At 45.7% G+C, this 25,389-nt stretch overlaps 1 protein-coding gene across 5 annotated transcripts in view; it reads left to right on the plus strand.

The window, feature by feature from the left end:
- The first annotated feature begins 6,039 nt into the window (after nt 1–6,039).
- KIAA0930 (KIAA0930 ortholog) overlaps nt 6,040–25,389 on the plus strand; it is a 40,473-nt gene continuing 21,123 nt past the window's right edge. For 3 of the 5 annotated variants that reach the window (XR_001876707.1, XR_001876708.1, XM_017826585.1), the window contains exons 1-2: nt 6,040–6,163; nt 23,672–23,820. Coding sequence is in view for 3 of the 5 variants with exons in the window: in XM_017826585.1 (XP_017682074.1) it covers nt 6,040–6,163; nt 23,672–23,820 (273 nt within the window). In the remaining 2 variants the exon portion in view is untranslated. The remainder of the gene's footprint in view (nt 6,164–23,671; nt 23,821–25,389) is intronic. The other 2 variants (XM_017826588.1, XM_017826587.1) reach the window with 1 other exon arrangement.

Genomic DNA, 25,389 nt, shown 5'->3' on the forward strand with positions numbered 1-25,389 from the left:
GGACATCAGCTCTTCCTGACAGGAAATCACTTTGCTCCCTTAATGTTTCCACAAAGAACTAGTGAGAGGCAGGAAATCATTCCGTGAATTTGGCATCTGATGTTCACAAACTTCAGCAGTCTCTGTAATCAGCTGGGACTAGGTGTAAGAGTTGGCATGCACAGGAAAGCCCTCAGCTCAGAGCTGCCATTACAGCATGACTTGGCACTCCTGATGTGCAACACTGCCTGGAGAAAGGATTTTCCTGACAACCACACTTTGGGTGCATTGGCAGAGACAGCTGTGGAGGAGGAAGAGATGTTTGCAATACAGCAGTTTTTTTGGCCTTAGCAATCAAATCCACATTTCAAGAGTGAAAAGTTTCTGCCTAAATTCATGGCATCAAGTAATCCTCAATGTTCTATAAGCAATTAGATCTGTGAAATTCAAATTGATGTTCTTCAGCTTATTTATGTTTAATTTGCTAAGGGAAGCCTTTCTTCACTGGAAAGAGGCATCCCGCCTCCTGAAGTGCCTCTTTTTCCATTGCACTGCATCAGGAAAGGCAATCCCACAGCCTTCTGCCTGAGATAAGCACACATAAGCTCCCTAAATCTAACAGATGTCTCTACCTTTTAACCTGATCTGGGGAGCACTTTTTATAGTCTAAAATATTTGGCTAAGGAAGAACTTGAGGGGCACCCAGAAACCGTGGATGGCCTGAGACTCTGCTGCTGCTGTGAACCATCTCCTCTGGCTCTGCCTGCACTGGTGTGAGCAGCATTCCCTGGGAAAGCATGGAGTGTGCAGCTGGCCAGGGAACAACCTGCCACTAAAGGGAAGAGCACTGGACACTTCACGCCTTCAAATACCTCACTCTTTCCTCCTGCCAGGACCCAAATGCCTTACAGAGTAAGCTTGTCTGCAAACAGTAAAGAAGCTTTGACTTCTAACACACACAGTCCCTCTGAAGCACCATTTGGGGGATTCTTTAGGCACTGCTAAAGGAGGCTACAAGCCCAGTTAAGATTTACACACACATAAATTGCCTTTAACAGGAGACAGTGTCTAAACAATGTAGGAAAACACATGTACACCCTTCAGAAATAAAACCATCATGTCCAGCCATGGAAAGCTCTGCTGTATTTCAAACAAATTCTGGTTTGTGTGAACTACCAACATGCTATAGGAAAAGGGAAAACTAAACTCATGTCACTACAGTTTGAACTGGTGAACCCTTGGACAAGTCATTACATATTCTAGACCTAGGGAGTGACACAGAAAAGAGAAAGAAATTAAACCAAAGTTGTTAGCTTGATATTTAATCACACTGTCTTATAGGTTCCTCTGGAACATCAGTAGACAAAGGAAGGTAACAAAGATAAGCCAACCATCAATTGCAGTATTCTAAGTTTCATGATTTAGGATAGCATTTTTGAACAATCTGGACATTATTGGAATGTGAAAATTTTGAAACCCAGACATTTTTATATATCCCAAAAGCACTAGTTCCACTCCAACTCCCCCAAGAAGTTTGGCTGCATGTGCAGCATACACTTGAAGATAAGATGTCTCAGAGAATCTGAGCTTAGCATTGCCCCAGCTGTAAATACCAAGCTGATAGGAAATCCTGGGATTAGTTTAGACCTGCTCATATCAATAGGCTGGGAAGAGCTGACAGGTGAGGACAGGTCATGCAAACCTAGTTCATTTAACATTGACTGTTTGCTTCTGCTAAACTTAGAATTATTTTTTAAAAGCATTTTCTTTCTCTCAGTGTCCTGCTTCTGCTGAGAAATTCCAAGGGCCAGCCAATACTTCCAGTCAAGGAAGTATTCCAAGAGTGACATCACATTTACATGGATGGGGAAGCCAGAGCTCCAAAAAGATGAGTGTCACTGAACACTCCTGCTATTGTGATTCGTGCTGACATGTGTATCAGGGACTAAGATGCAAGAGTCCTTACACTTTCTCCTCCCAGTCCACTGTTCCAGCTCTGTCATAAAGCTGTTGCCCTTTGTTGTCACTAATTACACCTGTGTAATTAATTAGGGTCTGTGCTGAAACACTCCTACTACTCTCCAGATTCCTTTCTCTGTACACAGGCAATCTTCATAAAGACTGACTTGACTATTCTGCTGGGAAAAAAATATGAAGTTCTATAAGAGCAACCTAGCCTAAAAGTTATCTTTCTGCATCAGAATAAGCCAGTCAAACTGACAGGCAGCTTGTGCCACTGAGGCCAGGATAAAACTACTTGTCTTTCACACCTTACGGACTTAGTGCCTAAGTCTGAAACTCAGGAGTTAATTGTTTGTAATTCAGCTGGTTGCCCAAAATTAGGACTATTTGAAGTGACCACGAATTGTTGTGAACTCACTAGATGGGTACCTGTTTAATACATACAGGTGTAATTTCTATCACTTTTTTTGCAAGAAGAGCAGGTCCCCCGATTTATGAAAACATTTATTGAAAGGAGTAATAACCCCTCTGGGCCCTAATAAATGCTTTACAAGCCCCTAAACAGATGAGACCATTTTCACAGCTTAAGCTACCCCAGCTAATTGTATTTTCTCAGTTCACCACTGGTGGGAAAGGAAGATCTCATGGAGACAACTGAGTGGGCTCAATAGCTCAGTGTGCAGAAGGGCTGGTTACCTCACCTTGATTCAGCCTGCAGAAAAATGTGGTCGTGACTCATGCTCCAAACCAGCACCAACACACTGCAACAGCTGCAGAACCAGCTTCAAAATAACATTCCTGTTTCACTGGGCTCCTTTCCCCCCAGCTCTGACCAAACGAGATAACTGTGTTTAGACTCCAGAGGAAAAGGCAACGTTTCATGTGCTTTCATCTGAACATTAATAGTACCTTGAGCCTTCAGATCTTCTGGAAAGTAAAATTTCTTTTGCTCTCTGCTCACAGATTCTTTCTGATTTTGCCTGTTATTAAGAATATTAACTGATGTTCATTAAAATTAATACTGAAATGCTAACATAATTATACAACAGAATATAATTAACATAGCTCTAAAACCAGTCAAATAAAATTACTCTATTACCCAAATTGTGAGCTTTTCAAACACCCTTTCAGTTAGATATTTCTAAAAAAATTAAAGATTCCATCGTTACCACTTGCATTCATACAGCTGTTACTCATACTCAAATTGGATTTTGGCCCAGAAGGTACACGCTAATTCAGGAATTAAAAACCTCATTTCCAAATTCTCACAGAATTATTTAGAAATTACTGCTGAAAAATCAGTTTATTTTTAGAAAGTTGTCACGCATCTTTTCCCAAAAAGAATTAAGGACTTAATCACTGCATTCTTTACAAACTGTGCATGATTTGATCGCTTCTCTGAAGAAGCAGTTTCTGTTATATCTGTGTTTTGGGATTTAATTTGCTCCTTTGAGCATATTCCATGGCAGTTAACTGATGGAGGCAGGGACAGCAGTGACCAGGGTGGAGCAAGGAAAGGGGGAAGGGCAAAAGAAAGCTAAACAGGCAGAACTGACTTCAGAACTGCAGGACCTGAAGGATTCTGCTGTGCATTCAGAGGTGTAACTGCAAAGGATCATTTTAGCTGGAAAAAAAATATCTTGTAACATACCGTAGATAGAATTTCCAGTAACTTTAATTGTATGTTTAATCTTGGGAGCAAAATTAGGCCTGTGCTGAACACTAGGAAGTTCCAGAAGTAATTTTGAATTATCTTTCAAGCTGGCCAATTTAACACAGTTTATAAAGGGGGGGCCCAAAACTGCCCTGTCCTAAGTCAGAACGCCTTGATGCAGTTAGGGAGGCAATTAAGGAAAGATTGCAGAATTAATTTTTGCATATAAACTGCCTGGATGGCCCACTGACTCATAGATATGCCTTCAGCAGAACACAGCAGGCTGCTGAAGATGGCAATACCCCAATTTAAAACTAAAATAGGATTAGAATCTTTAATTTGCTTAATCTCTTCAGCACAAAACTTCATTTCATGCCCTGTGTCTTTAAGCTAGATATAACATTCATTTGCCACATATAGCTGTTATTAATCTTAATTTCTTATTATCAGTAAGGAAAGACATGAAATAGAAGAGGCTACCTTGCGTGCTTGTAACGGGTTGGATAGAACTTGCAAAGCCTCAGAATTACAAAGTGTGTTCCTGCAGAAGTCTGTGCACATGCAGAGCTCAGGGCACACAGGTAGCACTGGTCTCTGACAAGCCCTCAGTAGCCACCCAGCTTTGGCAGGGGCAGGACTGTCAGGCAGGTGTAGCATAGGACTCATCCATCAGACAGACATGGACACACATTCAATGAGCCCATATCTGCTAACTTGAAAACTCATTTTCACTGGTAGATATTCACACCCCATGTGGTCCTATTAGCAGGCACTGCGGGCTTTCACTATTAGCTGCTGCTAAAATAAATACAGGAAGGAAAATACAGCCATGTATAAATAACCTGCTTGTCTTTTGTGTAGCAAAGCTGGCTGCTATTGCCTAGTGCAGAAGACACACCTCACAACATAAAGCCAGATGGTTATAGTGACAGCATGGTTCTAAGCACCCATGAAGAAGAGCTTTAGGAGCAATATGTAAAGATCAAATACAAAGCCCCCTCCCCAGCAAGAGCTTGGCTGGACGGAGCGGTTTGTTGTTCTAAAATGTGCCATGGGATCTTTAATAACCAGAATCAATTAGTGTTCCAGGTTTCTAACTGATCCTGAGGGTGCTTAATCAATAGCCCCTTTAAGAAGGCAAACTTCATCTCCCCTGTTTTCTGATCAAGAGCTGTGATCTGCTAGGCAGACTATTCGGCTAGGGGAGCCTACAGGAAAGAAAACAGCTGAGGAGCTTGTCTTTGTGTTTTGGTAGAAGCCAGAGAAAGCTGAAGGCAGGGCTGGGGGCTGAGTAAGGGCAGGAATAACTTTTCATTACCCCCTGGCATAAATAACTCTCAAGAAGGCATTTATAGGGCCAGCAAGTGACTGCTAAGCTCCATTTTCTCTGAAAAAGAGAACTATCAGTTTTAACAATGGAAGAGGTGCTTCAGTCCTGAGATTGTATGACCCCATTTTCCATTGCTTTGTGGAAAATACTAGATATTTTACCAGCAAAACACTGTGTTGACTTCAAATCTGTCTCCTGTGTCAAAGTCAGCACAGGGGCCTTCCACAGAAAATACTCTTGTCTGTACCCATGTTATGGGGAAATGAGTGTCTGATTATTAGTTTATGGGTGAGAGATTGTTAGTTTATCAGTGTCAGAAGTTGACATGAAACTGAAATTGGAAATATGGGGTAAATGTTGGATAATGGCCATGCAGTATTTGAAAACTTTTCCTTCTTATTAAGCCATAGCAAAAAGCCCAGCTCTCAAAGGATGACACGTCTCAAGTCCTCTGTCCCCTTTGCTCCTTCCCACCACTTGCGAGGCCTGCTAAGTTTCAAATGGGGCTTCAGAGAGAAGAGGCTGCCTCACCTTACAGTGTTTGTTACAGGAGAGCACAAGGCAATATCATAAACAGGGAGTGTTGAGCCAATTGTCTGCAGGAGAACTGAGTAGGTGGTTGTATTGCTGTCCAACTGTGGCTTAGAAAATCCTTCATTTCTGAGCTGGACGGGTTGCCCAGGATGGGTGATGTCAGGGATGCAGGGTGGGCTGTCCTGGGATGACGGGTGATGTCAGGGATGCAGGATGTGTTATCCCGGGATGACGGGTGATGTCAGGGATGTAGGGTGGGCTGTCCCGGGATGACGGGTGATGTCAGGGATGCGGGATGGGCTGTCCCGGGATGACGGCGGGTGCAGACCCGCCTCCTGGGCGTGCCCGGGCGATTCCCGGCGCCGTTCCCTCCCCGCGGCCGCTGTTGCAGGAAGCGGGGGAGCGGCGGGCAGCGCCGGCGGAGCGGTCGCGCTGTCCCGGCGCTCGGGCGGCGGCTCCCGGGGAATTCCCTGGCGGAGCGGCGCTGGCGGCGGGTCCGGGCGCGCTGCCGGCCGGGGCCGTGCCGGGCAGGCGGGAGCCGCCTCCGCGGGCGGCCTGCCATGAGCTCATCGGCGGCGGCATGGCCTGCGCCCGGAGGGACGGGGAGGCGGACGGCGAGCCCGACCGCTCCCTGCGGCACATGCTGCGGGCGATAGCGGAGGAGCGGAGCCGCGCCGGGCTCCGCCACGACATCAGCGGCCTCGGTGAGTCGGGCGGGGCCGGGACGGAGCCCGCGGGGCAGCGGCGCGGCCCGGGCGGGGCCGGCGGCGGTACCTGTTGTGTGCCGGGCGCGGGCGGGGACCCGCTGCCCCCCCGAGCCCCCGGGAGCCTCCCGGGCTCCCTCCCGGTCCATTGTCTGAAATGCCCTTGGAGAAACACGGTCAGGAGGCACGGCGCGCAGCAGCCCGAATGGTGGGCTTTCGGTGTAGGCTGCGCATCGCCTGTTTCGGGATGCAGGCAGAGCCGATTCCCGGTGCCTCTCGCCGGTGCTCTCCCTTGTACGCTCTCTGGAGATTCTGAGCCTGACGCCTCCCTCCTCTGAGTAAATGACTTCACGCCGCTTGCCATGGTCTAGTAAGCACAGAACGTTGTGGCTCTTGCTGGTCAGTTCGTTTGGTAAACCGCGGAGGTTTTATTTATTTACCGCCTTGTTTATTTACATCTGGTCCATGTACGTTTCTCGATGTACATGTCACATGGCGTGGCTTTATTTGGCTTTTGGCAAAGCTTGTGCTCTGTAAAATAGAAGTTTGAGGTTGAAATTCAGCCCACTTTTGGTACACCAGCTCCTGAACCAAAACACTTTGCATCAGGAAACTCTTTTGGCCAGGGTAATGGATAGAAATTATTCATTTTTATATGCAGCAATAGAGATCATAGAAATCATTCCTCACATCCAGAACTTCTGTCTACATTATTCAAAACTATTGTATATCTAGAACTGGACCTGTGCTCTAAAGGGGGGGATGCCCAGAAGTCCTTGCATGGGCAGGGCTGGAAATGATGAACACTGATGTGCAGCACTTCTCTTGTTTCTTCCATGGGGCCTTTATTAATGGCTTCTCCCTCCTCAGCTCATTTATAAGGCCCTAAAAGTCTCCTCTGTTTCTGTGTCTTTGTTAAAAGCTCAGAAGAAGTTTTTATTGAGGTTTTACTGGCTGTGGGATGTGGATTGGCATGGGGAATCTCTGGTTCTCTGCCTGACCTCTATGCACTCTTATCTGCCAGTGCTTGCTGCGGTCTCCCTGGGGAGGAATGGGCTCTCTTTCCTTTTGCTTTGCCGCAGAGCCAAAGCTTGTGTGGACAGAGAGAGATGATTCTTGATTCTTTATGCTTTTTTCTAATGGAATTGGATCTGCTTTAGTGTAGTGTCAAAACATTACAGGGAGAAATAAAGTGTTGTGGTAAAGAAGCTGTAAACAAAACAGGGGGGAAAGCCCACAAAGTCTGAATACCTGTGAGATTGCATTCACTGGAAAGCTGTTGTTGGGGCATGTTTGGCCATATCACGTCTGGATGGAAGCAAAGATTCCCAGGAGCAGGAAAACCACCATCACTTTCTTTTGTTGAAATTGGAAAAGGGAAAAACTGTGGTGGCTGGTAAGACCATACAAATACTCCCTCTCTGCTTGCGTTTCAACACACATCCTCAACAGCCCACGGTGAGGAGTCCTGCTGTGTAACTTTGGGATGATCACACAAGGAATAGGACAGTGCTGTACCTCTCTTCTGCCAGGTGAAGTCCTGAAAGCCTCAGGAGAGCTGCCTCGGTTGTGGCACTGAGGGGCTGGTCCTGGCTGTGGGGATGTGGCTGTGTGTCTGTCCCCGTGGGGAAATGTGCATTCTCTGGTGTGCTGCGTGTTCCCTGGTCTCCAGTACTGCCACTCCCAGGCAATGAGAGCTCTTTCCCCTGCACTGTGATTCATTACTGGGCTAGTAAAGAGTTTAAGTACCTCTCTGAGGGAAAACACTGAGCTTTTGGAGTGGTGCTCAGCAGGAGCTGTACATGAACAGAAGGTTATCAGGTGTAATTCTGTGGCTTAAATTAATGCATGTCTGCTCTGCACTAGGGAATGCTGTTGCAGGTGAAACCTGCTGTGAGTTTTTTCCGAGTTGCCTTCAAATCAGCTGTCAAAGACTCCCATGGTGGCTTTTCCCTGAGTGCTGTTAACTCCTCAAGGATAAAATGAGACTCACTCTCCTTCTGTGTGTTTCCTTTAAGCCCCATTGAAGAAAGAAATTGCTGTTTTTGCTGACACTGGGTTTGGGTGAGAGGAATTGCTTTGTTTCAGGAAAAGCACGTAAGCATTTGGACAGGCCTTGTCCAGAAATGTAAATCCCCTTGCGTGGGATTTTCTGTAATGTCCTGTTTGTATAATGTAGCAAATGCAGCCAGTCTGACGTTGTGCTTCAAAATCACGCCTCGTGTGACTCCTCAGCAGGCTGGGAGGGGTGATGTGTCTCAGCATCTGCTGGGTGTTGGTGTCACCAGCTGGGCAGAGCACTGCCCTGGTGTTGTGCACTGAGTGCTCCCTGTGAAATGCTGTTGGTCACAACACTTCTCTGGCAAAACGTTTCCCCTCGGGGAGGGGCTGTGTCTCCTCGACCAGGCTCTGTGTAAAGCTCTGAAGTTACCTTTTGGCCAAAGCCCTGAACCGGGAGGATTTTATTTTTGGCTGTTCCTGAGACTACTGTGTAATGTTGTCAGATGCTTAATTTTCTTGTGTCCCTCTGTCCTCCGATGACAAATTGCCCTGCTTTTAGTGCAGCAGAGTGTGTCTGGGGGGAGGTGTGACTGTATTCATACCGGAGCTGGAAATGGGTAAGGAAATGGAATAGGTGGGTCTGAACAATTGCTTGAGCTGTGGCTGCTCAGTAATGGAGATGTGTAGCCAGGCAAAGGATGAAGAAATAATAGGGATCCTGAAAAGCAGGATCTGGCTGCCCTTAAAGCAGCTGAAAACTGGTGCTGCCAGGCACTGAGGTGTGTAGTGGGAACCTGTCCCAGAGGCCCAGTGCTCTCATCAGTCATGAAGTGTTCCCTCTGTTTGGTTTTCTGGGGCTCGAGCGATTCCTGAGGACAGGAGGGTGGAGGAGGGAGTGCTTGGCGTGGGGGCAGCAGGAGGGGGAATGTTCATCCTCCTGGACTTGTTTGTGCAGCAGTGCACAAACCTCGGGGCTTGTCATGTGTGGGATGATTCATGGGCCACACTACCTTGATGAATAACTCCTGGAAGGAATTCTCCAGCCTTCCTGAGAGAAGGGAGGGTGAGGTGGCACACAGTAAGTGCTCGTGCCTCTGAGTGTGGGGAAAACATGATGGAAACATGACATGGGAAAACGGGGGTAGAAGGATGAACGGTGGAAGAAGTTTTTGGAAAGCAAAAGAGGTTAAAATGAAGAATTAAAAAGAAGAATTAATAATTTGGGTTTGAAAGTACTACATTCAGGCCTTAACTTGTATCGTGGTGTGGTAACTTAATTAAATCATAATATTCAAGAAGGATCTATTTGCTTCTGTAACTTTGAAGAAAGTGTAGCCACAGAGTAGGTGGAGGTGCCTGCAGAGAACTTGCTGCAGCACAGAACTGGTTTGACAGGAGTCACTTTCTTGCAGACACAAAATATTCTTCATTCATGATTCTTCCTGGAGTTAGTTCAGGGAGTTGTGCAGTCAAAGGTTAGAAGCCACAGAAGCAGGGAAGCTTTGTTTTCTTTTGATATATGGATAACAAGAAGGTATGAAAATCACATCTTCCTAACAAAACTTGAGGGACATTTACAACCAAATTCACCAGCTATGGATAATGTCCCCTGGAATGAGGTAATTTAATTCATAACAATTTTATTTCAGTTAAAAATACAGTTTCTATTACTTGTACCTTAATATTTGTACCAGGTTTTCTGCCCAATTTATAAAGCGTTTTGCAACTAATGAACATGAAATGGTCACAAAAATACCTGAATAGTCAAATACTGAAGAGGAAAAAACAGATACCAATCTAAGTAATTTATAAACAGTAAAATAAAAAGGTGTTTATAGAGTAGCTTTCTAATAGGCTAAAAAAAATCACAGTGTTCCAACCAGGAAGACTCTGTATTTCTTTTCAGGAAAAGTTCTGGAAAGTACAAATGCAAAGCAAGATCAGAACAGATTATTTAAATCAGATTTAAAGTAGGTACTTTGAAGTCAAAGTGATTTACCCAGCTCACCCTGGGTGTTGAACCTCAGATTTGTGTGGGAAAAATATGTTTTTTTTTTTTTTTTGCCTGGCATAGAAAACTGTCTGGGAGAGATTTGTGAGATCAAGGATGCACGTAGACATTTGATGTGTAGCTGAGTGCTTGGATGGGGTGGGGTAGGAGAAACCACAGGAGGAGCAGATTCTGGGACTCAGTGGGTTTGGCCATGGGAATGTGTCTGTGTTTGTCCACCTGCCCCGTGGGCAGGAGCAGTGGGGTGAGGGATCTGTCTTGCTTTCTATCCCAGCAAGGCACAGGGGCTTTGTGCCCTGGGATCCCATCCTGTCACTCCTACAGCCAAGCACAGGATATTTCGGAGAGCCCAGGTAGGATCAGATCGTGGGGAATGGCAGTCTGGGGGCAGCTCTAGGGCTGCAGCCCTCCAGGGTAAACACCTTTTTGATGGTGGTTCATTTGAAATTCTGTTTTGGTTGTTCCTTAGAACCTTGTTCATGCTGATGTCACTAATGGCCTGTCAGGCCTTCCATCACTCACCACTGATGGAACCCTGTTTCCAGGGGATTTGTCACTTGGCTGTGAAGGTTTAGCTTCTGTCAGGAGCATGACAGACATTAATAACAATCAATAGCATAATGGACTCTTTATTACAGCTTTTACCTATTTTTTGAGCTGTTGGGTTATTAGTTTGTTCTTTCTTTTTAATAGAGATGAAGCTTTATTAGTTTGGTCTTTTTTTTTTAATAGAGATGAAGCTTTATGTGATTTTTCAGGTCCTGCTCAGGAGTGTACAGGTTCAAATTGTGAGAGTCAGATTGGAGATGCTGAAGGAGGCAAGATTATTTACGTGCCAGCAGAAGTGTTGGATACCCAGTTTTTTGAAATGAGTCTCTCTGGGTGAAATTATGAATCTGTAAGCCTGGCAATGGGAACAGTCTGGGTGCTTGGAAACACCCATCTCTTATGTCCATAATACTGCAGTTCCAGGTGCTGCCTTAACTGGTTTTGCTGTTCCAGCAAAATCTTGAGTAGGGCACTAAGGTGTAAGTCTGTTTGGAAGTTTGGGTTCTGGGTTGAACTGTCATAGGAGGTCTGTTTTAGGGATTAGGATGCAGCTTAACTCTAAGGTTCAGAATGGATCTTGTAAAGATTGGACAGCGTGTCTGTGGATTCGTTCTGAGAAATGAGAAATTGAGTTTCCTGAAGGATGAAACATGTTCCCCCTCTCACCACCACTGTTCAGGGTGCTGATGAACAGAAGAAGCTCAGAGGATGCAAACTTTTCAAGAGTTGAAGTACGTGGTGTCTTGTGTTCCAGCTACACTTCTGGAAAAATAAACCCCTGCAGTTAAGTAGTTGGTAATGATTGTTACATCTACTTCTCCTTGCAAACCGGCTCAGTAGGATCAGGGTAGCAGCTCACTGGCATTGAAAGTATTACCAGGAAGCCAACAATGAGGTGGGAGGAGAAAGTCTTGGACAGAATCAATTGGTGGTGTCAGGAGCCCAGCCCACTGAATAGTGAAGCTGCTTTCTTCAGCCAGTGTTCAAAAGTGTGTGAAACAAGCTGCTTTTGGTCTGTTTGCTAAGCTGGGGCTCAGCTGGGTGAATGTCAGGGAAGCAAGGTTGTCCTGTTTGGTGTGTGTGATCCCAAAGAGTGTATTGATTACCTTTCTCTGGGCAGGAAATACAGTGCAGTCAGGATATGGGAACAGCAGACACAGCATCATGCTGCTGCTGGGGAGGAGCTGTGGTGGCCTGGGCACACTGCAACAGCACTTCTGGTCCCTCAATCCGATCCAGCAACAGTCCTAAGTGATTTTTTTCCCCTGAATTCTTACTGTTTAAGACATGAATACTGCATGTGAAAACTGATTGGGTTTTCTGCAATCTTGTTTTAGAAACAAGGCTTTAAAAGTGAAGTTGTTGTTATTCTGGTTTGCCTGTTCTCTAGTTCAGACTGTGTACTAGTACTGTGCAGAAATTGAATCCTGAAAACAGTAACATTCTGTATCTGGGTGTTCCTTAGACATATTTGCTTAGGGGTCACCAGTTAAATCCCTTTAGGTGAATTTTGCAGGCAGGTAGTGTGTTGTGACATGAAGAGCAATTCCTTTTGGGGCTGTGTCCTTCCTGCCACAGCAGAGTGAGGAAACAGCTACTGGTGCTGGTATTTAGGCTGCATTTGGTGTTTCAGAATATTGCATAATTGTCTTTCTTAAGTCAGAAAGCAAAGCTCATGGCAGGCAATCAACAGTCCTTCACATTAGGACCAAATTTGAAGCACTGCAGGTGTTTCCAGGTACGCCAGCGTGCTGTGGATGTGCAGAAGTGCCTTTGAGGTGACCCAACCTGTTGTACTGTCTGGTTTCCCTCATGTGAAATACATCGTGGGACCCTCTGGATGTGCTCAGTGGGCCGGGCTGAGGCTGTCCCTGGCTTTGCTGTTGCTGTTGGGATGATGAAAATCTTTATGGCTCAATAATGACCCAACTGTTTGTAAGCAGCCACACAGAGGCCCTGTGTCAGGAATTGCCCAAGGCTGCCCCCATGCCTGGATGCCAAAGGTCAGGAAATATGCATTAGGTGTAGTTCCCACTCTGTCAGTTTGTTGGGATTGCAGTGTGTAGGGTCTTCTGTAGGAATATCAGTGAACACTTGGGTGGGGTTTCCCTTGGGCAAATGGATGTGGAAGGTGATTACTTGTGATGATCTGTGTCTGGCAGTAACTGGGATATAGCTCCAGTCCCTGTGTGTCTGACTGCCAAGCTTGGATGGAAGGGAGAAGTGCCTTGGGAGTCCTTGGTCCTGTCTCACAGGGCTTTGTGTGATCAGCAACAACTTGACAGATGGATTCAAATGCCAGTGAAGTTTGAGCTGTCTCTGCACTATGAAGAGCTCGATTTAATTGCCTGGAGATGGTGGAACATCATCCAGATGAGGGTGGAACATCATCCAGATGAGGGAAGTGTTTTGAAATGGATTTATAGTATTCTGCTAAGATCTGTGAAAGATTTCACTGTAAATTTATTCCTCTGCTTTGCTGGAGCACAGGTACAGGAGAACTTGAATGTCCAGCAACACTGTATTTTCAATAAGGAACGTGTTTACTTACCTGCCTTAAAGGACCCTGGGAGGTGGGTTTCACATTTCCATAAAATTCAGTGCTCCATAATAATGCACAGGGTGTTCAGTGGGATTGAAATACTTAATCCTGAGGACATGAGTTTACTGCCTCATGAGGGTCACTCCATCTTAGTGGTGGCCTGATCTCATCCTTTCAGGAGCAAAAAGAAGGCTCATCACAGGACACCTTGGAGATAAAGCTCCGTAAGCCCAGACACTTTCCTGAATGATGATGATCCAGCCTTTTATATACGTTGTAGGAATGTTTAAGTGCTTTGTTTTTCCCCTTGGTTTTAGTGAGTAGTTTAATTCTGCCTAAATAATGAAGATGCAAATAGATGAGCCGTGTTCTTCATACCAAGGGTGAGTAGTCACCACATCATGTGAATTGTTAGTTGGCCATGTTTTACATGAATGAAGGGGAACTGATTTCACCCTCTTCAATATTACAAGCATAGATTATGTTATGCTGAGTTCATCGACTCTACAGATTCATTCTGGATTGTGTTTCATAAGTGGGTTTTTTTCCTTTCAGTTAACAAAGGAACAAAGATTTAAAGGTTTGTGTCAGGTGCTTTGGGGATGCAGGTGCTTTAAAATGTTCCAGGATCAGAATAATTCACTTTCTTCTGTTCAACAACTGTCAGGCCAGCTCACTGGAGCACTTGGAGCAGGCTGGTGTCCCGTTTTTGGAAGCTGTGCTGTCCCCTGTCCCTCCCTGTGCCATGGCCAGCAGCACCACCTGCCCTACTGGCACCAAACTTGTGCCAAGTGTTGCTGTCACCCACCTGATGCTTGCTGGAGACAGGGAGCCCACAGTCCCCCTGAGGTTTTTAATGTCCTAAAATTTACAGAAAACAAAAGGACTGGGGAAATTGGAGTTACTGTGGCTGTGTCTGAAGCCTTGATGTGTCTCTTCAAATGCAGGGTCTCTGCTTCGGTGCTTTGATGATTGAGTAGAAGAATATTAAAACTTATATTCTTTACTTCAAAGCTATAGTTGGAACAGTAAACTATGTAATCAAAATCCCAGGGGAAGTTGTTCATAAGCCCAGTGGTGGGGAAAGGCAGAGAAAGACATTTCCTCGTGGTGCTTGTGCTTAGGAATTTTCTAAAGAAGACCTTTCTTTCTCCACTCACATGTTCCTGCATGAGACCTTTTAAGTGTCATGAGAGACAGAAGAAGTGATTTCTCAGCAGATGAAGACTGTGACTGTTTGTGGTTGTTTAGAAACTATTTTCTGTAACTGTTTTTGGCCTGGAGAGATTGCCTGTTGAGGGTCCTGTGGTGGGTGGGACAGAGACCCAGGGCGGGAGTGCAGAAGAACCAGAGCTGAAGTATCAAAGCATGGCCACGTTGCAGGTTGGAGCCCAAAAGTGAGGAAATCCCGTAACTCTTTAGGCCAGTGTCGTGTTTCCTGGGCCAGGTCACTCTCTAACACCCATGGACAGGCCTTCAGGTCTGCGGGGACTGGGAGCTGTGCAGGTTAGGGTTAGGGTTAGGGTTAGGGTTAGGGTTAGGGAGGGAAGGTGGAGCAGTGATGCTGGTTACCTGTGGAAAGGAATGGCATGTTTGCAGTGGCTCAGATGTTAATGGCAGACTAAACCTCTGTCTATAAAGTAGAACAGCAGCTGTGCAGTAGTTGCTCTGCCCTAAGGACTGGGGTTCCCTGGCTTTGGGGCAGGGTTTAGGTTCTCTGTGAAGGTGGTCACAGGTGTTACTGAAGTTCCTCCTTTTGTTCTCTCCTTTAATTGATAATGACCCTTTCTGCAGAGAGCCAATTTTTTTCTAGTTTCCAGTTGCCCTGTTGTGGACTAAATTAAAATCCTGTGCTTTCCTTTGGGCTGTAAACAAACAATCCCGTTCCTCACACGTACGAGGTGGCTGCAGCACAAAAACCTGGGGTGCTGTGGGGGGATCAATGGTCTCCAGACCTGCAGTGCCTGCAGGACAGCCTGGGAGTGGTTCCTTGTACTTGGATGGTTTCACAGTGAAGTGATCAGCTGTTAGAGGAAACATCTTTCTTCCTCCTACGAGTGTGATTTGTTTAAAGAGAGGGGCCTGCATTGGCTGTACGAGGAGGTTTCACTGGGATGTGAGTGGGCAGGCAGTTCACTTTCATTTTTAACTGATCAGCTATATTTGTTATCTTAGAAGCCTGCATTAATAACAATGTTAGTGCTGAAGGGAGTGCTGCCTAATTAACTGAAGTATCTTGGTGCTGGCAAAGACATTCCATTTGTTGGACAACCCAAAGCAGGGTTTGCAAAGCGCTTGTTTTTTAAGAAACACATCTTTCTCTAGGCTGGTTGTCTTACATGTGCATGTCAAGTTGGACACCCAGCTGAGAGATGCAGTGTCAAGCAAGTTTTTTTTTTTTTAAATCTTGGCTGCAAGATGGGTGAAAGTGTTGGTTGTCAGCTTCTCAAAGCGAGTGGGTTTGTGGTGTAGAAGGTAGGTGAGAATTATGGCTCCCAGCGTAAAGTTGCCAAGTGCTCACTCAGAAGCTGCTGCCGATGTTTCTGCTCAGGACAAAGAAACTGAATTTGGAAAATGCCAGTGTGTGGTAGTAGGCATGTGTAGGAAATAGCTCTGCTTCCCTGCAAACTGCTGTTGTGATGGTTCCTCCTTCCTCCTGCCTTGCCAGCACGGTGCTGACCAGCAGCCTGCAGCAAAGATAAGGTGCTGGGGCAGGCACATACATGGAAATATCAGTAACAACCACACTCTTGGTAGTTTTGCGTGGCTGGAATACTGCCAAAATGCAGTTTGCTGGGTTTACCTGACCTACCCCAGTAGCCTCTCAGCTAGGGCTTTGACAGTGGTATTTATTAAGCGTGAAGACAGAGACCTTGGATGTCACAAATTTACTGGACCAGCAGTCTTTGATCCCAGGGACTGCTTTGGCAGGGGACAAAAATAGCACTTATTTTAGCAGTGAAAATGCACATTTGTACTGTTACAGAGAAGGTTCTGCACTCCAGTAGTACCAGCATGCTTTGTGAGTTGCCAAGTGACCTTCCCAGGTTGGATGTAGGTCTTGGCAGGTTTGGGACTGTTGCTGGGTAATCCTGGGAGCAGTGGTAGGGGATGTGTAGCCCTTTGGTCCTCTCTCACTGAGTTTAAAGTGATGCAGCCCATGGAATCAGAGTTGCCTCTGTTGAAGGAGGATGGTCACACCTGCACTAAATCCCCAGAGTTGCACCAGCTGTGAAACACAGCACCTTTCTGCTGTAGTTTCTTGTGAAAGGCATCACCGGGTGATCCCACCCGTGTTTCCCTAATGAGTAAATTAAATCTGTGGAAGTGACGCTCCAACCCCTTGTGGAATTGCATATGGTTTGAGAGAGCTTTGGGTGCAGCTTCTGGGGGGTCTGAACTACCACGTGCTCTGAGAGGCTGAAGTACAGCAAAGTAGCTGCTAACTGGTGGGTGAAAGTGGATTTATTATTCCTCTGCATGCAGTAGCAGGTAACTGTATCCTGTCCATTGTGTTGACCCTTGCCAGGATTAGATATTTAAAGATACCTCTAAGATGCTGTCTCTATTTGGTGTTTCACACTGACCTATGATATTTGATGATTTCTCTCTAAATTTAACATCTAAATTAACAGTCCTCTCTAAATTTAACAAATTACTTTGTCTTGGAAAATATTTCTCAAATTATTTATGGTTGTGTTTGATTTCCACTTTTTCAAAGTGGATACCTGTAGACAGTGCACAGTAGTTTATGCTTTTAAATTCTGTGGGCTTTGATTCAATGTTAAGTGTTAACTAAAATGATGTGTATGAAGTAATAGCAAAGAGGAGACCTGCAGGAAGAGATGTGAACTTCAGGAACACGTTTTACCATTCTTTTCCTAGAGGAGATTGTGTTCTCAGCAGTGATGCTGTGCAGCAATTTCCTGCAGTTGGAGAAGAGCAAGTGCAAATGGAAACAGAGAACTGGATCAGAGAAAGTAAGGTCTGTCCCCCCTTCCACTTCTGAGTAACACAGAAACCGTCCCAAAGGAAATAAAGGATAAAACTACAGTGCCCAAAGTCCACTGAGACTTCTTGGTGCTTTTGTGTGAGGGAACAGTTGGTTTCCTTCAACATCCTCATCGCCTGCATGAAATGAAGTAACAGGCAAGGTTGGGGGTTTTTCCCCCAGGATGCAGGGAATCAAAGGGTCCAAATTTGAGGAAGCCCTGAAGCCCCAGCCAAACCATGTGGCTGCTGTTCAAACTCAGGCTTGTTCAGTTATTCCCTGTCTCTTTTAGTGGCCTTTCAAAATCCTGCACAGCTGTGTGTGTCCTTTGCACTTTGCAGCAGCATCAGATACGTTCCAGCACTGATATCTGGCACTGCATGGCTGGGGTGTAAACCTCAGCAAGAGCTGCAGGGTCAGCTGAGTTGTTCTCTTCACCTGTCTTCAACAAAAATGTTTTGAGGAATTGGACTTGAATAATACATGAACTTGTGCTGGACCTCTGCAAGGTCGTTCTGTGCTGCTCTCAGTGAGGGAAAACCCAGGGAAAACAAATGTGGTAACGGTGATCAAAGTGGCAGATGATGTGTGAAGTTCAGAAAGCAGAAATCAAAGTGTTCCAGGGGTTTTCTGAGGTGACCAGAGGCACTCTAGAAAGCAGCTGAGGATGTAGGTAAGATGTGTCATTGGTATCTTGCGTGGTGAGATGAGTACTGGGCAGAAGACCTTAGTTTGGTACAAAAATAGGAAGGAAAAAACCAAAACTACAAGAGGATGCTTGATAACCGTAGTATTTGACCTCTCACAAGGTAAGCAGCTCGTCATGAGACTTGTTCTACTGGTTTTCAGCTGTTTTCTGGATAAGGAGGTGCTCAGTTTGACCTAGAAAAAGCAGTTGGGTCTGTAACATAACTTCTCCTTGTGCTGTGTATTGTTCTCCTTGCACTGTACTTTGCAGATGTGCCTAAAGCCACGCTCAGGGGAACTTGTGTGAATCCCTTCTCTCCTGGGTGACATTCAGTAAATCAGAAAACAGTGGAAAAGGGTGGTTTGGATTCAGAAACAGCTGAACAGGATCTTAGGAGAAAGGAGGCGACTGAGAAACGTGTGTTGGTTGATTGCTCTTCAGTTTGGAGGGTGTTCCTCAGGTGGGTGAATTGTTTCCATTGCTGATGAAGTGTTTTTTTAATAAATCTAATCATGGAAAACTAAAACATATTAAATATTGAGCTTTCCTGCACGTGGAATTTTGTATAAGGAGGCATCCAGAGCGAAGAGCTCTGGGATGGATTTGGGTAATTCAAACCACGGCTGTGTTTGAAGTGTTGCCTGTGGAGGCTCTGGGGTACCCTCCTCTAGTCCTGTCATGTGTCCACTTGTGCACGAGCACATTGGAAATCTGGAGTGTTGTCCTGGCTCTGCACAAGGGTGGATTAGTCCTTTTAGTTGTGCTAGAGCTCTGCAATGAAAAGATTTGAAAAGCAGGGAAGAAGAGGAAACAGTTTTGTGTAAAGGCATGTTTCTGCCACTGGGTTTGGCTGATTTACAATCATCATCTTCACAGAGCAAGTTGGTATCACCTGGTTTGGGAGCTGTAATCATTCCTCTCTTCAGTGCAGCTGAAAGAGGACATCAGGTGTTAGAAACTCTGAGGGAAAGGATGGAAATCAGTGTTTTACCACGGAAAGTTTCCATGGTGTGTGCTCATCTTTAATAGTATAGACTTGAGAAGGCTCAGAGGAGGGCAGTGGAGGTGCTGTGGGGATGGGTTCTGTTCAGGGGATGCTTAACTGGTAGACTAGGCCTTCTCAGCCTGGAAAAGGGATGTTGTGTGCCATAGATGCTTGTGAGGTGGGTGGTGTGAATGCAGTGTGTGGGCAGTAGCTGCTCACTGTGTCTTTCTGTGAATAAAGCCATTGCTTAAAGTTGGAAATTGATAGGCAAAAAAAACCAACTCCCCCAAAAAACTCACAAACCAAGCAAACCACCTGATGTGTGGTAAAAGCTGTGGGGTTTGTGGTCAGAAGGAACTGGAGGTTGTGAGGGTCCAAGGAGGTGATGAGCAGGTGAATAAAACAGAGCTCCAGTGGGAGCTGCCATGTGCTCAGGTCTCTGGGACAGAAACACTGGGAGCTGTGAGGGAACTGGGGAGAAGGGTAACACACTCTGCTCCTCCCTGCCCTTCTCCAGTGTGGGCAGTTCTTACATGCTGGATTTGTATCCCTTGGTATTAAAAGGAAAATGTTCTCCAAGGGATTGCCTCATCAGGAGTGCCCTGTAACAGCATTTCACTAGGTAAGGGGTCACACAGAAAGAATTTGAAATATTGCTTCTTCGGTTTCATACTTTGCAGTTCTCGTTTCTCTGAATTTAGCTACTTTGTGGTAGCCAGATTTCTGCTGCTCTCCTTTCTCCTCACCTCCATGGGCTTCTTCAGCTCTGAAGCTGCTGGGGAGAGGGGGAAGCAGCTCATCTTCCCAGACTGAGGTGGAGGAAGGGGGGCTGAGTGTTCCTCACTTTAATTAGGAGAGGGTGGGGAGCTTCTTGCCATTGTCATCCTCTCCAGACAACTTGTCTGGTGTCCAGCCCCAAACCTGGGGAGATGTGACAGACACAGTGGGATGAATTCTGAATTTGTGCCTGCACAGAGCCCTGTGTGCAGGTGTGCATTTCCTTGAAATCAGTCCTTGCTTGCTTGCAGCCAGGTTCCACACCCTTTCATGGATTTCTTGGCTCAGCTCCAGCTGTTTCCTGGATAAGCATATAAGCTAGAGAACCCAAGTTTTTCTGGCTGGGATAATACTGAGTCTTCTTCATATTGCATGGAGTGTGTGCATGCCACACTCGTGGGGTAGGAGAACAGTTCCCTCCACTTCAGGGTGGGGAGGAGGGTTGTGTCTGCAGCAGAGTTGGGTGTTTAATCTGTGGCATCTGTCTCACCCCTGTCCCTGCTGTGACCATGATGCCTGCCTTCCTTTTCTAGCAAGAGTTCTGCCAGAAGAACTTACGTTGGGAGTGTATGTTGTGTTTTCTGACAGATTTAGGCCTTGTGTGCTTGCAAAAGCTGCTCCTTTCCCAGCCCCAGGATTTTGGAGAGAGGAATGAGCTGCAGGGCTGTGCTCTGGGTGCTCAGCCCTTCCCTCTGGGTTACCTGCCTTCCAGGTGGGGGCTGCCAGTGCCCCTCTGAAAGCTCCCCCAAGTCCTGCTCCTGTAAGGTCAGAGTGAAGGCGCTGAGTGGTGTCCCTGCAGGGATGGGAAGGAGCCTGAACCTTGGATTTCTGAAGATCTGGTTGGCTGGCAGCTGTTCACTGGACAGGGAACATCCATCCTGATTTTATGCAGTCATAATTACAGCTTTATAACATCAAAGGTAGCTTTAATCTGGGTGAAGCACTTCTCATATTGTCCTTGCAGAACTCTTGGCTGAACTCAAAACAAAAATGAAGTACAGTGTGAATTGCTTAGAACTCTGTTTCTTCTCCATGCTGGGGCTGTAAAGACCTTCATAAGCATTTAATTAACCCCTAAACATCTAAGGATGCTCATTTCACAGATGATCACACTTGCACTGTGGCAGCATTGGATGAAATGGGTTTTATGACGTTTCCCAGTGAAGAGTAGCAGGCTGGAGGAATAAAAGCATAGGAGGAAACCTTGTCTAGCTGAAATTACTGTTCCTCTGAGCTCTGAGTGGTATGTGCTGAAAAAATGATTATGCACTGAACAGGAAATCTTTTCTTCTATTGCTTTGAAGCAAAATAATATCCTGACACTTCTCTTTATCCACTGATTTTTTTTTTGGAAAGCATTAATTAAAAAAAAAAAAAAATCACAGCTTCTTACATGGATCTGGAGAGTCAGTTCCCTGAAATGAATGCTCAGTATAGAAATCTAATAGGTAAAAGAAAGACATTTATTACATAGCAGTTGGCATAAATTTCCTTCTAATGAGGATAAAATTCATGTAAATGAATAATTACAGTAAATTGTGGTAATTAGGATTTATTCATGACAAAGGTCTCATAATTATATAATCAACTTTTGGTGAATTAAGATTTATAGTCTGAACTCTTAATTCCGTTTTATTCCATTAGAAGTAGGATTAGCTAGGGGAGGAGTGTTTTCAGGAAGCTGACTTGCTGCGTGCTCTCAACTATGGGTGTTTCCAAGTTTCTTCTTGGAAAAGCTGAAAGGTTTCCAGTGAGATGCTGTAAACCATCAAAATTACTGTAATGTGGGGATCCAATAGTTGGAGGCATTCCTGAGTGGACATAATGGCTCTGACAGTTTAAGGCTTCAAATTGGAATAGATTTTTACCCCCTCTCAAGTTTTAAGAAGTTCTAGTTACAAATAAAAAGGTTGTTGTCTCCTTTCCAAGCTAATGCTATTTCATAGTAGATTTTTAAGGCTGATTCTCCTCGTGTGCTGTTGCACATCCTCTCTGCTTCTGCTAGAACTGAATAAAAGCAGCTGCTTTGCTGTGATTTGGCTCTTTTTGGCTCCAAGACAAGTCCTTCAGCCACTGCAATCACAACAGTCAGAGCATCCTCGGGCTGCTTTTAATTACAGCAGCGTCTGCAAGTATCCCTGAGGCTTGGAGGGGAGCCGGGCCTCTCCTCAGCTGGGGCTGGGATTGACAGACATCCCGTGTGGCTCTCAGGGCTCCCAGGGTTTTTTCCCCTGCATTGTGCTGCAGTGCTGGAGTAGCTTCACTGCTGCAGCACTCCTGTCCCCAGGTTTTGTGTTCAGGCCAAGGCTGAATCCCTGGAATCAGTTTGCCCTGCTTTCTCCAGCATATGTGGGTTCTCTGCTATAACCACCAGTGAGTAGTTCAGGTGAGCATGTTCACTCCTGTGCTTCATGACCTAAAACACACCTGATGTGTCAGCAGCTCATGGGCAGCTTCCCAGAGTTTTGCAGGTACTGTCAAAATCTAGGAGTGGTTTAACACTCGTTTCTAATGCTGGGGTTAGGTCTTGATTTTTGCATTATATATTTAGGAGTGGCTTCACTAGAGTTGTTTTGTTCCCTTGTGTATGAAATAAACCCAAAGCACTGTACTTCTGAACACCAGAGCGCTTTCAGAGATGGGTCTTACAGAATGTACATTCTTTTTGTTTGTTTGTTTTTCCTTCGGTGTTCTCAGAACTTCACGTGAACTTGGGGCAATCCTCTTTCCCCCTTTCCTCTCTGCCTCTCATGTAATTAAGGCTGGGAATCCAAGTGCTCAAACCCCGTGGGATTTAATAAGTGTCTTTGAGCCCATTAGTGACTATACTGACCAGTGATAATCCTGTCCTTTCCCAGCCTGGTTTTGGGAGTCTGAACACGCTGGAATCCACCCTTGCCTGGTGGCTCTCAGGTGCTGTGCAGTCCTGTTCACCTGTGCCCAAAGGAGGGGATCTCATGATGCAGATGCCCAGCATCCTGTACCTGACCCTATCCAGTGTTTGATTCCATTTCTCTGCTGGAAAAAACAGATAGCACATAAGTACTCAGGTGTTTAGCGGAGATTTTATTTGGGATTGCACATTATGTTCTCTGCTGCCTTAAGTAATTGCAATGCTTCACTGCAGCCATGCAAATAAAGCAATTGCAGCATGGCTTGGAATTAACCTGCCCTGGGAACTGACTACTTTGGCCCTTTGCTGTTCTCCCTCAGCCTTTTCACGTGGTTTTTTTTAATATAATCAACCATATACATATTTTCAAATACCACCCTGCTTGGTGTTGATTAACATATTCTGTGTACAGTCCATCAGTGGGATTTCATTTTGTTTTCAACATTACGTTTTGATTTAGTTGGAGAGACCTAATATTTTGCTTTCAGTCACCCTTTTGTCTGGTAAAAAATTTGCAAGTCGAATCTCCTGCCCACCACAGTAATTAAAGATTGGAAGAAAGATTTGCTGGGCAAATAACACACACAGAGTGGAGTGGGAAGATGTGCTGAGTTACACTTCTCCTCTTACCTTTAACAATACGTGAGCATTAGGGCACAGAAGAGGTGTAGCACCCTTTGCTGTTTCACTGCAGTTAAGTGCTTTGAAGAGTTTCACAAAATGAGGTGTCAGCTCTCCTGTGCCTCCTTTTCCTGGGGAGATGCCAAGCGTGGTGCTATTGCTGATGTCATTTGTCTCCTTGAACAAGAGGCTTTGTTGCCTCTCTCTCTTCCCGTTTTTCCCATTCTCCTCCTGCTTTTTCTCGTGTAACTCACAAGTTTCAAGGTGATTTAAGACTTGGGAATTCATCGTTTCCTCGAGGAAGAGCAGAGTTCTGTTCCTGGTTGGGAACTTACAGCTGAGCTCGGCTGCACCGCGTGCAGCAAAGACTTCGGGTGGCGTGTTAAGCACAGCCAAGGGGGACCTGCTGATTCCACAGCTCTTATCTCTCCTTCCTTTTGTGCCTCCCAGGGTGTTTCAAAGATGACCGAATTGTGTTCTGGACGTGGATGTTCTCCACGTATTTCATGGAGAAATGGGCCCCCCGGCAGGACGACATGCTCTTCTACGTCCGCAGGAAACTGTCCTACTCCGGCGGGGAGAGCACGGACGGCAAAAAGGTGAGCAGGGACGTGTTTGAACGTGGGAGGCTTAGCCTGGCGTGGGATTTGGTGCTGTGGGGTACCTGAAACATCTGAAGAACTACAAACCAAGGATAAGGAGCCTCCAGCTCTGCCCAGCGCGCGGTGTTGTGCAAAACCGCCTGAGGAGGAGATGCTGTGGTTGGTGCTGTGAACAGCAGCAGCCTCTGAGGGACCTGCACTGTCACAGGCCTGAGGAAATCACAAAGTTTGCTTGCTTTTTGGGGGAGTTGGCTTGGTTTTGCTTTTTGACGGTGATGCTTTGTAAATTTGAAGTGCGAATCTGTAGAAAGGGAGGAAAACGGAGGAGGAAGATGGTCGCTCTGGAATTCCTAGAAGAACCCTGCCTGATGCCAGAGTATCAGGAATTACCACCTGTTGGGTACTCAGTAGCAGAGTACAAACAGCCTCCTGGAGCTGGGATGCAGCAGTGACAAACAGTGGAGAAAATCCTGTATTCTCATCATCTACACTGAGGACAACATGCCCTCCTAAAAAACTACTGTTCCTTGCAAACACATAATCAGGTACCCTCGAGCTGCTGCACAGGTATTTCCCCTCTGGAGATCTGACAAACTGCTCAGCATTCCATGCCAGTTTTCATCTTAGGTGGGGAAAAGAGAAGCAAGGCAAATCCATTCACAGGCCCCTGATCAATCTCTGTTTAACACATTCATCAGCTTAAAGTGTTTGAACCTCTTGTGGAGAGGATTCAGGGATGTAAAGCCTTGCATTTGCTCTCAGAGCTTTATTTAAGCCTCCTAAAAGCACCATAAATAATTGTTGTTTGTGAGGAGGTTTCGTAAGTGGTAGTTACTGCAAAATCAGCATTAGTGAGCTGCTTGCTGTGACAGCTGGGCTGGGGAGTGGGCCTTGTGGAACACACAGCATTTTGTAACTCCCCCTTGGCTGCTGGCATTTTGCTTGACCTCTGAGAATTGAACCTCTCCTGTGACTTTGAAGTACTTCAGGTGCTTTGTGAAACTTCGTGGTTGGTGACTCTTTGGTACTTGTGCAGCCTTGCTCCTGTTTGATTTTAGCTGACTGCTTTGCAGTTCCAGCTCCTCTTTACCTGATTTTTGAGCCTGTCCAGCGCAGTAAGACACCAAAAAACTACTCCTGCTCTTTGAATTATGACTGCATGGGTTTTTATTTTACTTTGTGGTTTTGGACATTCTTTCTTGAAAGATGGTGTCAAAATAGCAAAAGTCATGTCATTAAAGGGGAGGGAGCTAGAGACTGGTACCTGTAGCAGCCAAATAGAACTGTGAGCCTCCCTGCCACCCACCAGAGTGCTCTGGCTGTTTGTGTGAGTGCTGACAGTGGTGGTGTTTGTTCCCTGGAGGACACGCTCACGTGGTGTGTTCACATCATCTGCATGCCCTGGTGTGATGGCTGTGTCAGTGGGAAACAAATATCCATTCATCCAGGGTTTTCAGGTTTTGTCCTGTGTGACTTAAAGCAGTTCCAGTTCCACAGGTTTTTTTTCTGTGCTTACTGGAGCTGAAGAGTGTCAGCAGTAACATTTGACTTTAAGTTGAAGTGCAG

This window comes from Lepidothrix coronata, unplaced genomic scaffold, assembly GCF_001604755.1.
Source record: "Lepidothrix coronata isolate B3197 unplaced genomic scaffold, Lepidothrix_coronata-1.0 Scaffold129, whole genome shotgun sequence".
Classification (NCBI taxonomy): domain Eukaryota; kingdom Metazoa; phylum Chordata; class Aves; order Passeriformes; family Pipridae; genus Lepidothrix; species Lepidothrix coronata.